At 51.0% G+C, this 20,289-nt stretch overlaps 1 protein-coding gene across 1 annotated transcript; it reads left to right on the plus strand.

Annotated features, from left to right (window-relative positions):
• Positions 1 to 5,421: 5,421 nt before the first annotated feature.
• Positions 5,422 to 13,658, plus strand: IGFBP3 (insulin like growth factor binding protein 3). The gene is made up of 5 exons (XM_068550263.1): positions 5,422 to 5,845; positions 9,163 to 9,389; positions 9,856 to 9,975; positions 11,012 to 11,148; positions 12,213 to 13,658. The coding sequence occupies exons 1-4, from the start codon at positions 5,437 to 5,439 to the stop codon at positions 11,135 to 11,137; spliced, it is 882 nt and encodes a 293-aa protein (XP_068406364.1). The 5' UTR covers positions 5,422 to 5,436; the 3' UTR covers positions 11,138 to 11,148; positions 12,213 to 13,658.
• The last annotated feature ends 6,631 nt before the right edge of the window (positions 13,659 to 20,289 follow it).

The following is a 20,289-nucleotide window of genomic DNA, read 5'->3' on the forward strand; positions in this document are numbered from 1 at the left end:
AAGTGCTGGCAACTGTAACTCTCATATACTGCTGGTGGGAATGTAAAATGATACAAACGTTCTGGAAAACAGTTTGACAATTTGTCAATTTCATAAAACATCAGGTGTATATATATATATATATATATACACACACACACACACATATATGTGTATACATATTGTATATATGAATATATATAAATGTCTGGGCATATATGATATATTATATATATATGATTATATATCACATAATCCAGATATTCCACTACTAGTATTTATCCAGGGGAACTGACAACTTGCATCCATACAAATATCTGTACATGAATGTTCACAGAAGTTTTATGTTTAATAGCCAAAAAACGAAAACAACTCAAATATACATCAACAAGTCAATAGATTTAAAAAACCAGGGTTGTATGTATACAATGGGATTCAACTCAACAACAAAAGAAGTGAACTGTTTATTCTTCCCTGCCTCAGCAGGGATAAATCTCAAAATAATTATGCTGAGTAACAGAAGCCAGACGAAACAGAGTCCATACTGTATGATTCCATTCATATAAGATCCTAGAAAATGCAAACTAGAGTAACAGAAAGGAGATCACTGGTTGGGAGGTGACAGGATTGGTGTCAGCGCCAGAGGCAAACCAGCTGAATGGAAAACGGCCCCCAAATCTTCCTTGCTCCCTATTGGCCAGGGAAAGACCCTATTATGCCCATGGCCAGTTTGACCGCTGCATCCCATCCCCAAAGAGAGCAGCAACTGGAAACATGTTAACATTTGAACTAATGAGTCAGGAATCCGGAGCGGGGAGCTCTGGTTTGGAATCCATTTGAGAATAAATCCCCTAAGGTTTGTTCAGGTGGCTCTGTGAATACAGGAATAAAATTTGACTTCCCAGGTACTGGCATTACTGTGTCCAAGAGCTAATCCTTCCATGGATGCCATGAGATACACAGCAGTGATCTTTCCTGGTCTTGGAATCAAGGTTCAGAACCTGCTCCGGTTCGGACGCTAACAAGGGCGGGAGCGAGCCAGCAGGTGGGCAAACACTCAGGTCTCCTGTGATCAAGGTCCCAATCTCCCTCTTAGTTCCCGAAGTTCCAGCCTTGGACAAAAGCCGGATCTGAGACAGACTCAGGAATTGGCCCCCTGTGAATGACCAGAACAGGGAAACAGCCCTTGCCCTGTAAATGACTACACGGGCATGGGTGCCAGTGCCCATGGGAACAGCAATGCTATTGCGAGAGAAAAGGCTGCGGACAGGGAATCATTGCGCTGAACAGAAACCTGCCTTCCACCGGGTGGGATCCCAGAAGGCCTGCCGTCTGCTGACAACGTGCCCAAGCCCTTTCTCTGGAAGCCCTTCATCCATCTCCAAATTGTCAGACCAAGCAGGATGGCACTAACTCTGAAGTCCCCGGCTCTAACGCCACGGGTGCCACTTTCCCAATCCACTTGATCAAGCTTCCCTCTCAGAATTCCACCGCCTCTGAAGGACACACGCCAACACTCATGCTGTCCATTCCAAGGCCTCCCTCATCCCTCCAGGCACACAGAGCTGCGGTCCTTGCACGCCCTCGTACCCCTCCTTAAGACTCAACTCACCTCTCTGAAGCTCCTTTCGACCACATAGGAGAGTCTGTGCCCCCTCCCCTGGGTCACAGACACACTTGGTCAACTCTTCTGTGTTTCTCATGGGCACACTGCACACCACTGCCTGGTCCCCATCAGTCTCTCCAGACAGCCTGTGAGACCCGGTGGCCAGCACACGGAAGTGCTCAGTTTGTGGACAGATAAACTCTTAATGGTGTCATTTGTAGATTAGGGTCATTTCTAGTGTTCTTCTCAGCAGTAATGTCCTCATGCATCCCCAAACTCAGGAGACTTACCTAGCAGGCCATCTGATGGAGGGGAAATTAGGTTCCCTTTCCCCACCCACACCTCCTCTAGTGGGAAATGGCAAAGCTTTAGGCAGAGTGGCACCGACCCCTGAAACTAGGTCCATAACAACACTCCCCTCTAGGAGTTAGGACATTTCTGTTCAGAGTCTACTGGGGTAGGTAGACCTGACGGCCACACCTCTGGGACGTAGAAGAGAGGGCTTGCTGCTAGGGGCAGGGAGAGAGACCATAGGCTGGTGTGTCCAGCTAGGGCAGAAGAGAAGCAAGGGAAGTGGACGTCATATGGAGACAAGGTGCCTGTGAGCTACTCCAAGAGATGAGTGGCTTCTGTCAAGAGGTGAAAATAACCAGGCTGACCCCAGCAGTCACCCCTCATCATCAGGCCAACTGAATTTTGTTAGTGAAAAGGGATACATCCCATCCTGTCTCCTGTCTGTTATGCCAATGGTTGTCTGCTACTTTACAACTATTCAGCAATTTATGCCAAGTACCTTCACCAGGGGAAAAGCCATCTTGCCTACCGACCACTTTATGTTAATAACCACAAACGCCAGATAAATTGGTAGTTTGACAAAATTAACTAGAATGCCACAAAATTAAGTGTTAGCCCATCCAAGTCCCCAAGTCTTCCCTGCAACAACTATATTCCATGGTGGGGGGAGGAGGGGGTTGTGGTTCCCTGCAGTTTTGTGAAATAAAAACGACTAAAAATTGAAACACAACTCTCCCCACATCACTGCCCCAGATTTACTTTGCAAGATTTCACGAGAAAGGTCACGAGAGTCTATAAAACGCTGTTGTGGAATGTTATTACAAGTTACAGTGTAACCTTTAGTTTTCTTGGTCTCTGGCTTGTTCAGAGACATCCTGACGCTTAGGCGCCCCCTAGGGACTCCGCGCAGAACACTCACCTTTTCTCCAACTGCACGGCGAGGTCTGTGACTTTATAGACATTCTCCCTGGGCTTCCCTTGTCCGCTACTTAGATGATGATGCTGGTAGGGGCTTCCCTGGGCTTACCCGGTGGCGCAGTGGTTAAGAATCTCCGCCTGCCAATGGAGGAGACACGGGTCCGAGCCCTGGTCCGGGAAGATCCCACATGCCGCGGAGCAACTAAGCCCGTGCGCCACAACTACTGAGCCTGCGCTCTAGAGCCCACGAGCCACAACTGCTGAGTCCGTGTGCCACAACTACTGAAGCCCGCCCACCTAGAGCCCGTGCTCCCAAAAAGAGAAGCCACCGCAATGAGAAGCCTGCGCACCGCAACGAAGAGTAGCCCCTGCTACTCGCCGCAACCAGAGAAATGCCCGTGTGCGGCAACAAAGACACAAGGCAGCCAAAAATAAAATAAAATAGATAATGCTGATAAAAAGTGTCACACTGACCAAAGACCAGCTCAGCCCCGGGTATAACACTGTGCTAAACAGAGGCAGACCTGCCACCCCAAGAATCTTCTGATACAGAAACCGACCGGAATATCAGAGTCAAGTTCCCCATGGTTAGCTATTAAGGAACACGTGTTTTGTTTCAATTTTCCAATGAAACTGGAGACCCTGTTCTTGGCTGTCAAAGCAGATGACATACAGGTACAAGGAGTGGTACAGGAGAAAGGGAATAGACAGCGATGGTTATGGCACAGTTCACAGTAAACAGGGCAATCTAGCCTGAGCGCCGGGGAAGGAGGTGGGGCGCGACAGGGACATGAGGGGCTGTGCCTTTGCGGGCCGGTGGAGACAAGACCCTCTCTGTTTGCCTTTCATCTGTTCTCCTTTGTAAAGCCTCAATTATTACTATTATTTTATTATTTATTTGTTTATTTGCCAGGAGTAAATCGGCCTTCCCAATTTACTAAAAGGAGGCGATGTATGGTGATGTAGATAGATACACACATACACGGACACACACAGAATAGAGACCACGTTAACTTCACCCACGGCTGCGCAGAGCTCTGCCCGGGGTGGAGGAGGGAATGCAAGGAGGTCCTGATTTGCTGTGTCTACTGCAAACTGCAAAAGGCTCCTCCTAGACACCTATCCTCCTCCTGGGGCAAGTACCCGTTTTCTACGTGGTCTCGCCGCTTCCCACCGCTGATCCACACGCTCTTTGTAAGAGCCTTGAAAGTGTAATTCCAAATTCAATCCTGGACCACTGGCGTCCTCTGTTGGTCACCTAGGGAAGGGGCGCGCAGACACAGTTGAAAAGACCCGCACGGAGCCGGCCCACCAGATTCACCGAGACCTCCCGGCGCAATTGTGCTCTCGGACTTCCCCCCACTAGTGCAAAGTGTTTACATTTCACAGATGAGCGAGAATCCCAAAGTCTCCACTTCAACGCACCGCAGGAAACTTGGTACAGGAATACAAAGTGACCTGAAAAAATGATAGTGAAAATCACCAATTTTAAGGACTTCCCCCCCACTAGTGCAAAGTGTTCACATTTCACAGATGAGCGAGAATCCCAAAGTCTCCACTTCAACGCACCGCAGGAAACTTAGTACAGGAATACAAAGTGACCTGAAAAAATGATAGTGAAAGTCACCAATTTTAAGGACTTAGGTTATTAATCGCGCTTCAGCAGTGCTGGCTTTATTGTTTTTTATATTCTTTTGTGGTGAATGTAAGCTCTATTTGAAAACAATGCCTAAAACAAGAACAGGCGTGATGTGAAACCTCTGACAAGCCCTGCTAAGGACCCACTCGCCGCCGGCCCACTTTGCTAACCAGGTGCTTGCGTACAGACGGCAAGTGTGAGCCCTCACCGCTTTGAGAAGTTACGTGGAAAGGACGAAAACCACGTGCGCACCTGCAGATGCGCATTTGTGGGGGGAAGGTAGGTGCTAATGATAAAACCCCGAGTCCTCGGCTCCCCGAGACCCCGATGCGAATAGGGTATCCTCATTCAGAAATTCATCCCCCGACCCAAGGAACTGAATTTTGCAAAGCTTTGCCAAGTACACACGGTGAAGAGCTGCGCTCACCAGTTTCCCTGACACCATCTCGCCACGGATCGACCTCAGCCTGGGGCGCAGAGGGAGAAGGGCGGCTGCAACGGGGTGGCCAAGGTCAGGGGCGCTGGGGTGGCCTGGGGCGCCGGAGATGCCGGGGTGGCCGAGGCGCCTGGGTGGCCGGAGGCACCTGGGACGGCGGGGTGGTGGTGCTGCCGAGTTCCCGGGGACCGAGGGGTGGGGGGGGTGTGGGGGGGGGGGGCGCCGGGCATGAGCGAGCGAAGCAGGTGCGCGGGCGGCCGCGCGCTACGCGCCCCCGCACTCGGCCAGGCCGCACAGGGCGAGGCGCGGGCCCGGGGAGCCGGGTCCGCGCCGGCCCGCCCCCGCCCCCCTCCCCGCAGACGGCGCGCCGTTCCGGGGCGTGTCCTCGGCCACCCGGCTTCTATATAGCGGCTGGCGCACCCAGGCCGCCCAGATGCGAGCGCGGCTGCTCCGCGCTGAGGATTGGGCTTTCCCTGCTACGCTCCCGCATCCTCGCGCCGCTCGCTGTCGACCCGTCCCCGCGTCCCCCGGCCGGCCCAGCATCGGGCCTCCGCGACGGGTGCCATGCTACGGGCGCGCCCCGCGCTCTGGACTGCGGCTCTGACCGCGCTGGCGTTGCTCCACGGGCCGCCAGCGGCACGGGCCGGCGCGGGCGCTGCGGGCACCGGCCCCGTGGTGCGCTGCGAGCCGTGCGACGCGCGTGCCCTGGCCCAGTGCGCGCCGCCTCCTCCTGCGCCCCCGTGCGCCGAGCTTGTGCGCGAGCCGGGCTGCGGCTGCTGCCTGACGTGCGCGCTGCGCGAGGGTCAGCTTTGCGGCGTCTACACCGAGCGCTGCGGCTCCGGCCTCCGCTGCCAGCCGCCGCCCGGCGAGCCGCGCCCGCTACAAGCGCTGCTGGACGGCCGCGGGCTCTGCGCCAACGCCAGCGCCGCCGGCCGCCTGCGCGCCTACCTGCTGCCCGCAACGCCCGCGCCAGGTGAGCTACCCACGCCAGGTGCGCCGCCGAAGCGCGCCCCTCGGCCAAGGCCACAGGTGGTACCTCTGTGGAGACTTCGCTGCTCTTCCCACCCCAAGGGTTGTACGTGGGGAAGCTGAAGACCCGCGAGGCGAGGGCGCTCGCCTGAGGGACCCTCCGCAACCGGCCCTCTACTCGCTCCGTTCTTTGAGTGCAGAGTTCTTGTAAATTGTAAAGCGCTTTCGGCGAAAATGGGTTATAGGTTTCCTGGGCAGGGAGGGAGGGGATGCAGAGGTTAACGGTAAATGGAGAGATCCTGGACGGAGGAGATTTCTCAAGCCATTCATGCAGGCGCCGCGCCGAAACGTGGGCGTGTACTGTGCGGCCCAATTCCGGACCGCGACTTCTCTTTCCCACGAACGAAGAGCGAGCGTGTCCATGCCGAGGATGCTTGCGGGGCCGGGGGCGCAGGGAATGGGCCAGGGCGGATTTGGACGGGGAAGGTGGGCAGGTACGTTGTAGGGAATGGGCCAGGGCGGATTTGGACGGGGAAGGTGGGCAGGTACGTTGTAGGGAATGGTACCTGGCTTTAAAAATACTGATTTACACAGACTTACGGTTTGCAAAGCAGTTTCAGGCCCGGGGGCGTCCCAAAAGCAGCGAGGTGGGAACCGGGTCGGACAGCCTGACGTTCAGAAAGAAGTGGCTCTGGAGTTGGCAGGTGTTCCTCTAAATTTCAAGCATGCTTAGCCAGCCTCACTCAGGTATGTGAATGAAGTTCCCGCGTCGCTGAAGGCTAGGAGATAAAGCCCTCACCTCCAGCCACCAGCTGGACAGACCATCGTGAGCTAACCCCCATCTGGGGCTAGAAGGATGGAAATCCCCTTATAATTTCCCTACCTGCAGATTTCCACTCCCAGGTGAGGCTATTTCCTTTCAAGACTCGTGGAAAGGTAAAATTACAACTGCCTAAAATATATACTGGCTCTAGTAGACGGTTAGAATTGCTGGATGCATTTGTCTCTCAGGGCAGTTGGGGCATTTGCTGTGTGTGTACTTCATTGTTACCGTTCATTTTTGGATCTTCAGAAAGTGATCTTAGAAGTTTTTATAGATATTGTAAGTTTTGGCTGGACTTTAATGGGAATTATGATTACTGTCGTAGTAGCTCCATACTATAGGTTGATGTGGTTTATTATAAAATTATGAAAAGATCTAAGTGACTTCTAAAATCCACTGGGGGGGGGGGGTAAATTTAAATAACAGTCAAAAGTTTAAGAAAATTATCTGTGGCTTAAATGGAACGGTTTTCTCTCCCTCTCTCAGCAGGCATTAGAAAGAAACCAAGGAAGTTTAAGAAATTACTCAGAGTTCTTGGAAAAGAAATGCAAATATATTCATTTACATATTCTTAGCATCCCCTTTGCCCCAGTACTTCCCTGAAAAAGAAAACAAAAAAATAAAACTAAGATTAAAGGAAATTGAAACCAAATTCTACCAATTAAAAACTTACTCTGTGGGTTGCTGGGCTGGATGAATTTGTGCTTCTCCAAACACCAGACCCCTTGGGAACTTTGCAACTTCTCCTCCTCATGGAACTGTTTCTTTTCCCGGGTGAGGAAATCGAAACCCAGAGAGAACGGGGACTTCCCCAAACACCCCTGTGAGCGCACCTGCCCGAGATGCCTGCAGGAGAGAGCGGGGCTTCTGCAACAGAAGCAGAGTATCTTTCAGCCCTTCTCAACCCTCCAGAAGCATTCTCCAAGCCAGAGCTAGACATTTGCTCCTCGGAGCCTAGAGCCAGAGGCCTTGGCAGGCTTCCAGGCAGGTGAGCGGGCTGCCGCCTCGATGGGCCAGATCTCGGGAGGGTAGAGAACAGGTCAGCTGGAGCAGTGCGCTCGGCACCCCAGGTGTAGTAGATGCGGGATCAGATAGCGAACTGAGCCCCCCCTGGGAGGGGGAGACATCGGGACTCTGCTCATCAGAGTGAAGCCATCCTATGACAGTTACCTGGCTGCATAGAACCAGGCAAGAGGAAGGGGCTCCCCACTGGCCCTTCTCCCTTAGCCGGCCCAAGTTCATCCTGGAAAAGGAACAGAGAGCATTCTGCTTCCATATCAGCTGCACATTTAGTCAGTATACTTCAAATCCCAGTGACGCTGTGGACATTCCAATATCAATAGCAAGTGTGTCTTCATTAGTTTGATTACAATCAGAGATCTGCAGGAAGTGGCTTCCTTTTCAGAGTGAAGCTCTTTGGCACAAAGGATGGTAAGCCTTGTTTGGTGATGTCCTCATCCCATTTGCTCCTGTGCAAACAAACAAGGAAGGACTCACGCAGGACAGTGCCCCAGGATCCGCAGGGTCCGTGCAGCTCTTCTGGGTGTTCCAGACCCTGCACGGACAGTGAGAGATGTGACAGCGAGACCTATGAAACACTACCAAACATGCCTCACGAGTCCAGGGGCCTGAGGCAAAGGTGCTTTGTGGAGAATTCAGTTTCCCCATCTGAGCCCTTTGCCTGGTGGCACTTAGGACTGGCTGGAATCAGAATCCCTGGGGCTTGCTGCCTCCCAGGTTTCTGCCATCGCCCCAGCGCTTCTGATTCAGCAGGGCCGGGTGGGGCAGAGGACGTGCTTGTCCACGAGTCCACAAGTGGGAGGCCCGCACTGGGGCATCCCTGAGGGATTTCTGAGTGGGCCTCGGAGCCTTCCCTGGCTCGGGTCTGCCCCCTCCTGGTGGAGGATGAGAGGTACTTGAAAGCTGAGAGCATGAAAAGCATTTTTCTTCAGCTGCACCTACTTTGTAATAGCACATGTCGGTTTTCATTTTTTATTATTATTATTATTTTTTTTTTTTTTTGGCTGTGTTGGGTCTTTGTTTCTGTGCGAGGGCTTTCTCTAGTTGCGGCGAGTGGGGACCACTCTTAATTGCGGTGCGCGGGCCTCTCACTATCGCGGCCTCTCTTGTTGCAGAGCACAGGCTCCAGACGCGCAGGCTCAGTAGCTGTGGCTCACGGGCCCAGTTGCTCCGCGGCATGTGGGATCTTCCCGGACCAGGGCTCGAACCCATGTCCCCTGCATTAGCAGGCAGATTCTCAACCACTGCGCCACCAGGGAAGCCCTGCAGTTTTCATTTTTAAAAGATGCCTTCTTGAGACCAAGGGCGTACCATTCACCACTAGTATTATGGAATAATACTTTACCAAGGTGTTTTTCTAAACTTACTCGGAATTGTTGAATCACACTTCCATTTGGTTCGGACTTGGTCAAAATGGTAAGATTTCGTCGTTAAATGTCAATGACCCTCAAGTCTGTGTCTCCCTTGTGTCTTTCAAGGAAATGGCAGCGAGTCAGAGGAAGACCACAGCATGGGGAGCACAGAGAACCAGGCCCTGACCGGCACGCACAGGGTGCCCGACTCCAAATTCCACCCCGTCCACACCAAGATGGACGTCATCAAGAAAGGACACGCCAAGGACAGCCAGCGCTACAAGGTCGACTATGAGTCTCAGAGCACAGACACCCAGAACTTCTCCTCCGAGTCCAAGCGTGAGACGGAATACGTGAGCGCTTTTCCTCTTGCTGATGAGGGTGGGGCTGCCCGGCCTGGGCATGTGGAGATCACAGGGTTGCCCTTTACTCAAGAGCCCCGGCAGTTATTCCACTGGTCCTGCTGATTCAGCGGGCAGCGAAGAGCCCCTCCTTACAGAAGGGATATTGACCCTCCCCTATGGCAGAGGTCTCCTGAGAACCAGTGTGCTGCCCTCCAGGCCCCTGCAGGGCAGAGAAGTGTTCTCACAAGAGGTGTTCACTTGGCCTCCGAGTGTCCTGGCCTGTGGGTCCCTGTCCCGGTTCTGTGCCTTGCTCTGGGGAATCACAAGAGAGACAGGGAGCCCTGGTTGGCAGCTGCGTGGGAACGGTGACAGCTAAGTCGGGCGAAAGACGCTCAAGAGCACATGGCCGGTTCCCTGGGCGTTGCAGGGTATTGTCAGGCGGGCAGTTCCCAGGTAACCCGTGTCTTCTCCCCAGGGGCCCTGCCGCCGGGAAATGGAGGACACGCTGAACCATCTCAAGTTCCTGAACATGCTCAGCCCCAGGGGTATCCACATTCCCAACTGCGACAAGAAGGGCTTCTACAAGAAAAAGCAGGTGAGCGCTGCCCGCGCAGCTCCTTTCTCTCGCACCAGCCGCTCATGCGGAGGAGAGACCAGCCCTCCACCAAGTCCTCTGGCTGCAGCCGTTGCTTCCGGTTCCTGCCACACCCACGACCTCTGAGGGGCTTCCCCTAAATCCCTAAATCCTGGTATCTTCCCGCTGTCCGCTCCTCCCTCCCGACCCACAGAGCAATGCCAGGCCTCCCTGGAGCCCTTTACTAGCCATAGAGGGACCCAGACACGTTAGAACTGCACCGTGGAGGGATGTTTTTATTAACTGTTGCAGAGAATTTCCCAGAAGCCTGACGTGAGGTCCTATGGCAGGAAGCTTACCCTGAGGTCCCATGTTGGTCCCTTCCACACCCGTGCCTTCCTGATGGTGACCCGCTGTAAAGGATCAGATACATTGTTATTTTAAGGCATAGTGAGTGTACCTCTGTAGATTTCAGATCACGCTCTGGGAGCATCTCAGTGGACTTTCTAATTGGATGACTCCTACCTCAGTACCTACGGAATTAGTCACAGAACACAGGGCCATGTTCAAAGTGTTGGTGGGAGTGGCCTCGATTAGAGGGCCCCATCCTGTTCAGTGGCCACTGGTCTCTTTGCCTTTTCATATATTTCTGTCAGTCACTTATTCAGCAAACTCACCCTGAGAAGGTACCATATACACAGCTCGGGGTGTGCTCTGAAAGACCCAAATGTGACAAGCACAGGGCAGATGGGACATTATCATTCCCCCCCATTCAGCAGATAGACCTGTAGGACCAACAGGGTCCAATGTCCACCCCAGCGAGACCCTGAGGGACACAAAACCACCAGGACCCCTGCTTTCTTGGGGCACTCATACCTGCCCAACACGCCCCCAGACACACGCTGTGCGCACAAGGCCTTGATCAGCTGTGCTTCCTCAGCATAGCAGAGGCCGTGCTGGGAAACCATCCTGGGTGCTGACCACCTGCCCCCGTCGTCAGGACCCCCTCGGCGGGGCCTCCCCGGGGCTCACTGGATCATTTGTGCTCTGCCCACAGTGCCGCCCTTCCAAAGGCAGGAAGCGGGGCTTCTGCTGGTGCGTGGATAAGTACGGGCAGCCCCTCCCGGGCTTCGACGTGAAGGGGAAAGGGGACGTGCACTGCTACAGCATGGAGAGCAAGTAAACTGCGGCCACGTAAGCCCTGGGCGCCGGTGGGATCCGGAGCGGGGGGTGGGGGGGGGGCGCGGGACCCACCCTGGTGGGAGGGGCATCTATAGATCCCAGGGGCTGGCGACCCAGAAGCGGCACTGGCCTGGAGGACAGACCCACACGAGACATGAGCCCTCAACCCGCCCAAACCAGAGCAGGAAAGAGGGTCTATGGCCAGGTTGTCTTAGAGATACTTAGCCTCGTTTTTTTTTACCTTTTTATTTTACATTAGAGTATAGTTGATTAACGATGTTGTGTTAGTTTCAGGTGTACAACAGAGTGATTCTTCAGTTATACACATACATGTATCTATTCTTTCTCAAATTCTTTTCCCAGTTAGGTTGTTACAGAATATTGAGCAGAGTTCCCTGTGCTATATACAGTAGGTCCTTGTTGGTTATCCATTTTAAACATAGCATTGCCTCATTTTAAAGATCTTAGAACACTTAAACATTCATACACGACGTAAGATTTCCAGAGTTAAGCTTTTCCCCCCATGAGCCTGATGGTTCATTTATCTTCACGTGTAAACTGTTTTCATCGAAAAGAACTTGTTAAAGGAGTATGTTTCTAAAAGATGTGGCTTTTTCTTTCCAGTAAAATACATTATGGCTATTCTGAGAGTCTATGATAAATAGCATGTTAATAAAGTTTCTTTAAATCTAACATGAAAATGAAATTTCAAACCATCGCGTGGAAGAATGAAATCATATTTAAAAATCTTTTTTCATAAATGAGAGAGCTATTGGAAAAACGATAAATATATTTCATCGTCTCAAGACAAATTTAAGTAAACAGAAGAAACTGTCATTTTTAGTGATAAGTTCTGTTTCCTCGCAAGTTGGAAAAAATAATTGTAATTTCAGGATGATTATGTTAGTGAACACCGTGGGCGTCTCATGGTGTTCTCTGCTTTGTTATAAAGTGTGGAATGAGCCTCCACCCTGCCAGTTGCCTGGGTATCATGCCTGATGGTCCCAGCGTGGGCACTGAGCCCTTTTGATTTGGGGGGAGTTATTTCAATACATTCCTTTTTCTTTCTGTTTTAGTTCATGTGGAGCTCAAATATGCCTTATTTTGCACAAAAGACTGCCAAGGACATGATCAGCAGCTGGCCACAGCCTCGATTTCAATTTCTTTTTGTGGTGAATTGATTTTTTTTTTTTTTTTTAAACCAAAGTTTAGAGAGAGATGTTTGAAATGCCTAGTTTTCTTCCAGATGGTGAACTTGGCATCTTTCCACTTCCCAGTAGTCAGTGAAACGCAGTTTGATTCTTCTTGTTGCTTCCTATAAAAATACCTGTAAGCTCAAGCACGGCACGGCCGTAGCTCACACCGCCCTGGAACCCTCCCCACGTGTTTGCCGACGCAGCCAACCCTCCACTTCATGCCTTAGCGACGGTGTTGCTTATGTAGACGCACGCTTCGTCCCCACATGTAAGATGAGACAAGGCCTCATCGAGAAGAGGAACGTCCTGCCCTCTGATGCCTGCACATCACGACGCACCCACCTGGAGCTACATCTTTGAAGCAAGGGCCAGGGTCCCTGGACCAAGAAGATATTTTGTATCTTCAAGGGACCTGCACTGCTTGGAAACTAGTGGAGAGAATAAGGTGGAATCTTGCACACACAAAAAAAATAATAATAATGACCAAGAATGTTCTAGGGAACTCTGGGAACCTACAGAGGTGGGGATTTCTGACCCTTCTTTGTCAGGCAGCTTCCTGAAGACACAGCCTTTGCTGAGGCCCCGTGGGGCAGGGGGGGCAGGGTGACAGCCAGAGGCATCACGAATAATAGCCTGGTTCTCCAATGACTGCAGAAAATAGTGTTTTCCCACTCAACAATTCAAGAGCAAGTGTATTCTTGAGGATAAGCTCCTTAAAGACAAAAGAGGTTTATTTTCATCTCTCCCCTTTTGTCCTCCTTGGCACCATGTAAAAAATAATGATTCTATCTAACCTGGAAGACGAATGGCTTGCTGGGGAGCCGGTCGAGGACACTGGGAGAACACAGAGAATCCCCCTTGCTTGCTACACTTGGACTTCCTCCTTTTCTTTCTAAGTCACACGTACACGCAGAGAGAATACCCTCTTCATGACTGTTCACAGTGTATACGTCATCGTCCAAATATGATAGCACCTATACTAGATAATCCTAGACGAACTGTAAGCAATGCTAGAGAATATAAACACGGCCACGACGGAGGGAGGGGGCTCGTGCCCAGGGCGCAGCCACTCTCCCTGAGGCCACCCTCCAGGTCTGGCAGGAGAGTGGGGAGGGGCCCGCAGCCGCCTCACTGCAGCCTCTGGTTGGATGCACGCTGCACACAGCCCTCCTGGAGAACACAAAGGGATCTCAAGATGTTCTGCCTACCTGTTAGCTTTCCTTTATTTTTTTAATTAAGTTTTTGAGAAAAAAAAAAAGGTATTTTTGAAAAGTTCGTCTTGCAATGTATTTATAAATAGTAAATAAAGTTTTTACCATAAAGAAATCCCCTTCCCCTTGTTAGTGACCGGTTCCGGGTTTTGTGTTACGAAATAATCCAGAGGGCAATGATGTTGCGACTATAGTCGGAACTTTCCCTGCTTCCATCTCTGGCAAGAGAACCCAAGGAGCCAGCCTGCGGCCTTGCTGGCACCCGTCACGTCTGCAGTGAGCCTCCAGTTCTGGGCGGTCCTGCCAGGTTCACCAGCCCCAAGTCCCATGAGTCCGCGGCCACCACCCCCCAACGGCACAAAGAAATGAGTGATCTGGGCCCCCCACTCACCAGGGCCAAGGCCGTGCTGTTGCTGTGGCAACCGCTTACCAGGGTTCAGCTAGCAAATCAATGCACTGGAAAATTACCAATCACGGGTACTGACGAGGGTGTCATGAAACGGGGCTTCAGTGATGAGGCAACCTGTCTAAGGCCATTTTCTCATACGGTCAAAAGTCCTTGAACCAACCATTCCTCTCTAGAAACATATCCTAAAGGCACAATAGGGGATGTGCCCAGAGAGCAGGAGGATATTAAACAAATACATCCGTAGAAAGGAATATTATGCCACCACTAAAATGTGTTTGCTGGTAATAATACAGAAAGATGCTCATGGTGGGGTAAAGGCAGAGCAAAATGCAATTATATTGGGTACACACACATACACATGCACACACATAAAACTGAACGGAAAGGCACCAAAACGGTAACCTGGTTACACTGTGAATGTAGATGATGTCCTTATTTTACGTCTGTTTCGTTACAGTTTCAACAACTTCCGTAGTGAACAGGAATGGATTCCTTTTTATTTAGAAAAGTGTGCTGCTTCCGTGTGGCAGAGGGGTGGCCCACTGCCCCGGGGGGGAAGCATCTGCTTCCAAAGTTGGAGGGTGGGGTCTGCTCCCGTGAGCATCTCAGGCTCCCACTCCCACAGCTCGTCTCCACGGCCCAGCCGTACCCCCAAACCTCGGGGGTGGCCTGGCCTCCCCTCCCGGCCCCGCGTTCCACCAGCAGTACGGTCTCCGGCTTTTGTCCTGGCATGGTCTGCACGCAGGGGACAGAACACGCAGGATCGCTGCTCTTGCAGAGAAACACAGTAAACGAGGCGAGCCAGTGGGACTCGCGGCCCCTGGGAGATGAGTGTGCGGGAGAACAGAGGGGGACGCGGAACGTCCGGCGGCGTCCTTGCTGCTGTTTTCCCTACCCTTTGTTACCGATGTGGGTCCTGGGACTCTTTTTCAAGTAACAGAAATTGATAAGAGGCCAGATGAGAAATTCAGGCTGGGGCCCCTGCGGCAGGACAGCGAGTGAGCACAGCGAGTGAGCGCTCCCCAGGGCACGGGTGAGCTGGTCCCTTAAATGGGGTGAGAGTGGGGGCCGATGGGTGGGTCGGGCTGGAGGGGTGGCTTCGGTGATCTGCGCACCCCCTTGGTGGTGCTGTGTGCGGGTATCATCTGCAGCACCCTGCTTTTGCTCCTGGCACCAGAGAAAGGGCGGCTGGTTTGTGGCCTTTTTGTATCTTATTGGTCATACTTGCTCCCCAACTGCGCATGCGTGCAGTTATTTTTAGTCCCTTAGAGTTTCTTTGTATTCTATTGCTCGAGGAGACATTTGTGCAGGTGCAAGCGCTGCAGCGAAGTGTCCCCGGTCCCAGGTCCCAGCCTGTCTCACTTTCTTCTTTTTTAGTGTACCTCCGCGTTTTTTTAATGCACTCACAATGTCTGTCTCAGGGTGAAACTTATCATAACCTCTTTACCATTCTCAGCATCGGACCTGAGAACCTGTATGTCCCCTTTTTAATATTAAAAAGCCTGCAGTGAATGTTCTTTTGTTGTTATTGTTGTTGGCGGGGGGGGGGGGGGGGGAGGCATACTTCTGGGTTTTTGTTTAATTTGGAGAAGCTAGTGAAGGAAGGCCTAGCTGAGAGGGGATGGGGTGGGGGGGGGCAGTGAGGGAGCAGGCCCTGGGAGCCCGAGCGGGGAGCCACCCGGTGTCCCTGTCAGAGGCAGGAGGAGAGGGGTGGATGGGGGGGGATGGAGCTGCAGCCGGAGAGGGGGCAGGTCGGGACCCCAGAGCCCTGGCATTTGTGCTGAGCGAATGGGGGGCTGGGAGGCTGCAGAGGGGGGTGACCTGGTTGAGCTGTGACAGCCTGGTCCAGCGGGTCCACAGAAGCCGAGGCCTGGGAGGCCTCCACCTGGAGACTGTGTGGGTCAGGCCAGCGCTGCCCTGGGGGGCTGAGGTGTGGCCCAGTCAGCGCATATTTTGCAGAGGAGGCATGGACTGGATGTGAGGGTGAGAAGGTGGAGGTAGAACGTCAGGAATGACAGCAAGTCTGAGCAACTAAAGCAGCATTGCCACTGAAGAAGCAAACAGGAGAAGACAGTTTGGGGGGGGACTCGGGACCTCTGTACAAGTTCAGGTTGAGAGGCACATCAGACGAGCCCCGGAAACACCGCAGGCACCTCCCGTAAGGGGGCTGTGGATTCCTGAAGGAGAATTTCAAGCTCATTGCAAACAGCGAAGCCCCTGGGGAGACAGATGTCGGCCAAAGATGATTTTCAGGGGGTGGGGCAGGAGGCAGCCGGCAGTGCTTCAGCATAAACCAAAGGGACAGGCTGCTGTGGCCCTGTCCCCACTAGTGCCCTCAGTACCTGCCCTACACCTACACAGACACCTGGTCCAGGTGTCCTGAGGAGTGAAATCCAGGCAGGGCAGACACTGATGGACACCAGTGATAACGTACCAAGTTCAGATGATCCCTTCCAGGTCTCGCTCTCTACCCTGGGCAGTGACCACCAGGAATGTCCTCCCCCAGAGCTCCTCCCTGGTCAGGGGAGGGTGAGAATGACCAGACGCAGGCTGCTGGTGCTGGACTCTGTCCATCTGGCTCATCCTTCACCTGCACCTGTGTTCTTGAACTTCAGATGTAGACACAGACCGTCACACATCATCTGAGAGAGTGGCCAGTACCCTGGGACATTATGAATTCACAGTTGTAACAAAAAGTAAACAAAAAAAGTAGATTAGTTTCCTTTGGAAACAAAAATATAACAAGTAGGTTTGAAGAGAAGAGGAAAGGTATTGTATCACTTCAATACAAACACTGGCTATTCTGTGACCCTTGCAATTCCATATGAATTTTAAAATCAGCTTATCAGTTTCTACGAAGAAGTCACTGAGATTCTGAAAAGGGTTGTGCTTAATCTGTAGGTCAGTTTAGGGTGTATGGCCATGTTGACAATGTCAAGTCTTCTGATCCATGAACATGGTGTGTTTTCCATTTATTTAGATCTTCTTTAATTTCTTTCAAAAAGATATTGTAGTTTTCAGAATATAAATTTTGTATTTCTTTTGTTAAATATACTACTAAGTATTTTATTCTTGTTGACACTATTGTGAGTGAAATTTTCTTAATTTCATTTTTTGATTGTTTATTGCAAGCATACAGAAATAGTTAATTTTTATATATTGAGCTTGTATACTGCAATGTTGTTGTACTCATTTACGAGTTCTAATAGTCTTTTAGTGGATTACTTAGAATTTTTTATGTATAACATCATGTCATCTTCAAACATATAGTTCTACTTCTTCCTATATCTGAATGCCTTTTATTTCTTTTTCTTGCCTAATTTCCCTGGCTACGGTGTTGAAGGGAAGTCATGAGAGCAGACATGTTTGTCTTGTTTCTGATCTTAGGGGGAAAGCATATAGACTTTCACCATTAACTATGACATTAGCTGTGGTGTTTTCCTAGATGCCTTCTGTCAGCTTGAGGAGGTTTCCTTCTATTCCTAGTCTGTTGAGTGTTTTTATCATGAAAGGGTGTTGGATATGATCAAATGCTTTTTCTGAGTCTATTGAGATGATCGTGTGATTTTTGGTCTTTTATTTTATTAGTATGGTTTGTTGCATTAATTGATTTTAGGGTGTTAAAACAACCTTGCATTCCTGAGATAAGTCCCGCTTGGTCATGGTGAATGATTATTTTAATATGTTGCTGGACTTAGTTCGCTAGTATTTTGTTGAGGATTTTTGTGTCCATATTCATAGGAGATTTTGCTCTGTAGTTGTCTTTTCTTGTGATGTCTTTGTCTGGTGGGGAATCAGTGTAAAACTTTTATGAATGTAGGCTCATAAAGTGAATTGAGAAGTGTTTTCTCATCTTCTAAATTTTAGAAGAGTTTTAAAGAATTAGTATTCTTTAAATGTTTGGTAGAATTCATCAGTGAAGCCATCTCGGCTTTTATTAGTGGGCAGTTTTTTCTCTACTAATTCAATCATTTCACTTGTCTAATCAGATTGTCTAATTCCTCTTGTGTCAGTTTTGGTAGTTCATGTGTTTCTCGAAATGTTTCCATTTCATCTCAGTAATCCAATTTGTTAGTGTACAGTTGTTCATAATATTCCTTTATAATCCTTTTCATTTCTGTAAAATCAGTGGTAGTGTCCCCTCTTTCATTTCTGATTCTAGTTATTTGAGTCTTTTTTCTTGGTCAATGTAGCTAAAGGTTTGTCAACTATGTTGATCTTTTCAAAGAACACGCTTTTGGTTTCCTTGATTTTTCTCTATTGATTTTCTGTTCTCTATTTCATTTATTACCACTCTAATTTTTATTATTTCCTTCCTTCTGCTTGACTTAGGTTTGGTTTGGCCTTCCTTTTCCAGTGTCATAAAGTTTTTTTGAGACTTTTAATGCGCCTATTAATAAATAATAGGGGCATTTAATAGCTGTAAATTTCCTTCTAAGCACTGCTCTACCTGCCTCAGATTTGAGAGTTTCCCAAGCTCGGAAGTAGGGAAGTGCTGTCCCAGTTGAGACCCACAGAGGCAAAAGCATGAAAAGCAGGATGATTTTCATGGGAGGGGTTCCGTTTGGACCTTCTGCCCCTGCTTGCTGTCAGGACTAAGTGCAGCAATGCTCTGGGCCTGACCCGGCCACAGAAACCATCCTATTAATAACGCTTATGGCCTGGATCAGACGTGGAATAGATTCCAAACGTGGCTGGAGCAGAGATCCTTCTGTCCCACCAGGAGCTGTCCCCAGAGCCCATTTACCCGCAGACCTGTGTGAGCCCATGGGACTTGCTGTTGTGCCTACATACTCAACATGTGGGTGCATGACTTCTACGTGTAAGCAGAAAGAGCTGTCCTCTCTATGAATAGGACTGACCCAAGGGAGCTGCTGAGAAGTTGCTGGAGAATCAGGTGGACACAACAACAATAAAAGATGGGGGCGCTAGAATCGTGAAGGACTCTTCACTCAGATTGCCTCCCAAATGCCCATCAACTCCTGATTCCTTTGAAAGGAACCGGAACTAGAAATATGAGACACTGTTGCCAGTCACGACTGCTGCATGAGAGCATGTCCAGAAGCCCTGGGACTAGACAGAGCTGCCCACCCGACTCCGGTCTAAGACCATATTGATACTTATATAGTTTAACTGATACTTTTGACTAACCACCCAAACACGCCATGGTCAAGGTGGATGAATACCCCCAACTTCAGCTGAGACTGAGAACCCTCTGTAGGCGCTGCTGTGCCAGTGCCTTCAAGTTTAGAGTTGGGTCGCTTTAATTTTGCCCCGAAGTCACCTCCTGCGCGTCGTGGGGAGGGAAGTCCACCTTCCCCAGCTCCGCTCCTGAGCCCACACCTGAGGGGTAGGTGCAGTCCAGACCCTCAGGCTGGGTCCTACAGGGCCCTCGTGGGGACTGAAGTGCTGAGAAAAGCTCGCATTGCCATCGCAGGATAACGGTGACCACGACGGTGACCACGTGGTTATTTTTAGCAGGGTGGGATGGGGCCGTGGCTGACCCACATCGGGCTGATACATTTTATATGATGCAGCTGAGGGCTGAGTTCGCAGTGAGTCCTGCGGGCTCGGCACAGGGAGGGTGGCAGCTGTGGGGGTCAGGGGGTGAAGGGGGAGACCCAAGGTAGGGAGCTGGAGCCCAGACGAGGGAGGGGCCGGTTGGGATCCGCTGGGATGGATGAGATGCCCACCCAGGGGGAGAAGAGGAAGGAGCAGTCAGCAGGGCAGGAAGGAATGGGGGTCAGGAAAAGCGAGCAGGGAGCAGGGTAAGAAAGAAGGAATCCACGCTGCAGAGGACCCATGTCTTGGGCTCAGGTCTTAGTCGTGCAGACAGAGGGGCAAGCGGGGTGCTGCCCTGGAGGGCGCCACTGAAGCCCTGCAGGGGACATAGGCTGGGCAGAGTCAGAGAGGAGACGGGTGAGGGAGAAGTTAAGGAAGTGATTCTGTCTCGCATTTAAGATAGGAGAAACCCTGGCCTATTTACAAGAGGAAGGGGAGCAGCTAGTGGAGAGGTTAGGGCCCGCAGAGGGAGGGAGGGGTGCCCTGGGCGTGGGAGCCCTCAGTGGGCAGGGCAGACCTGCCAGCAGTGGGGACCAGGAGCCTGCAGACTGGACGCCCCAACACTGCATGAGGAAGGGGAGGTGACGGAGGGAGGGAATTCAGGAAGGGAGAAGACGTTATGTTCAACACAGGTCCATGACAATAGCAACGTTCCAGTGTGGTGTGTCTATTCCAATGTGTCTACACTGTGTTCATGTGTTTGACCATTATCTCCAATACATATTTTAACATGTAGGAATATCATCACATGTAGCTTTGGCTACATAATCAACCT

Source organism: Eschrichtius robustus, chromosome 8 (assembly GCF_028021215.1).
Source record: "Eschrichtius robustus isolate mEscRob2 chromosome 8, mEscRob2.pri, whole genome shotgun sequence".
Taxonomy (NCBI): Eukaryota; Metazoa; Chordata; class Mammalia; order Artiodactyla; family Eschrichtiidae; genus Eschrichtius; species Eschrichtius robustus.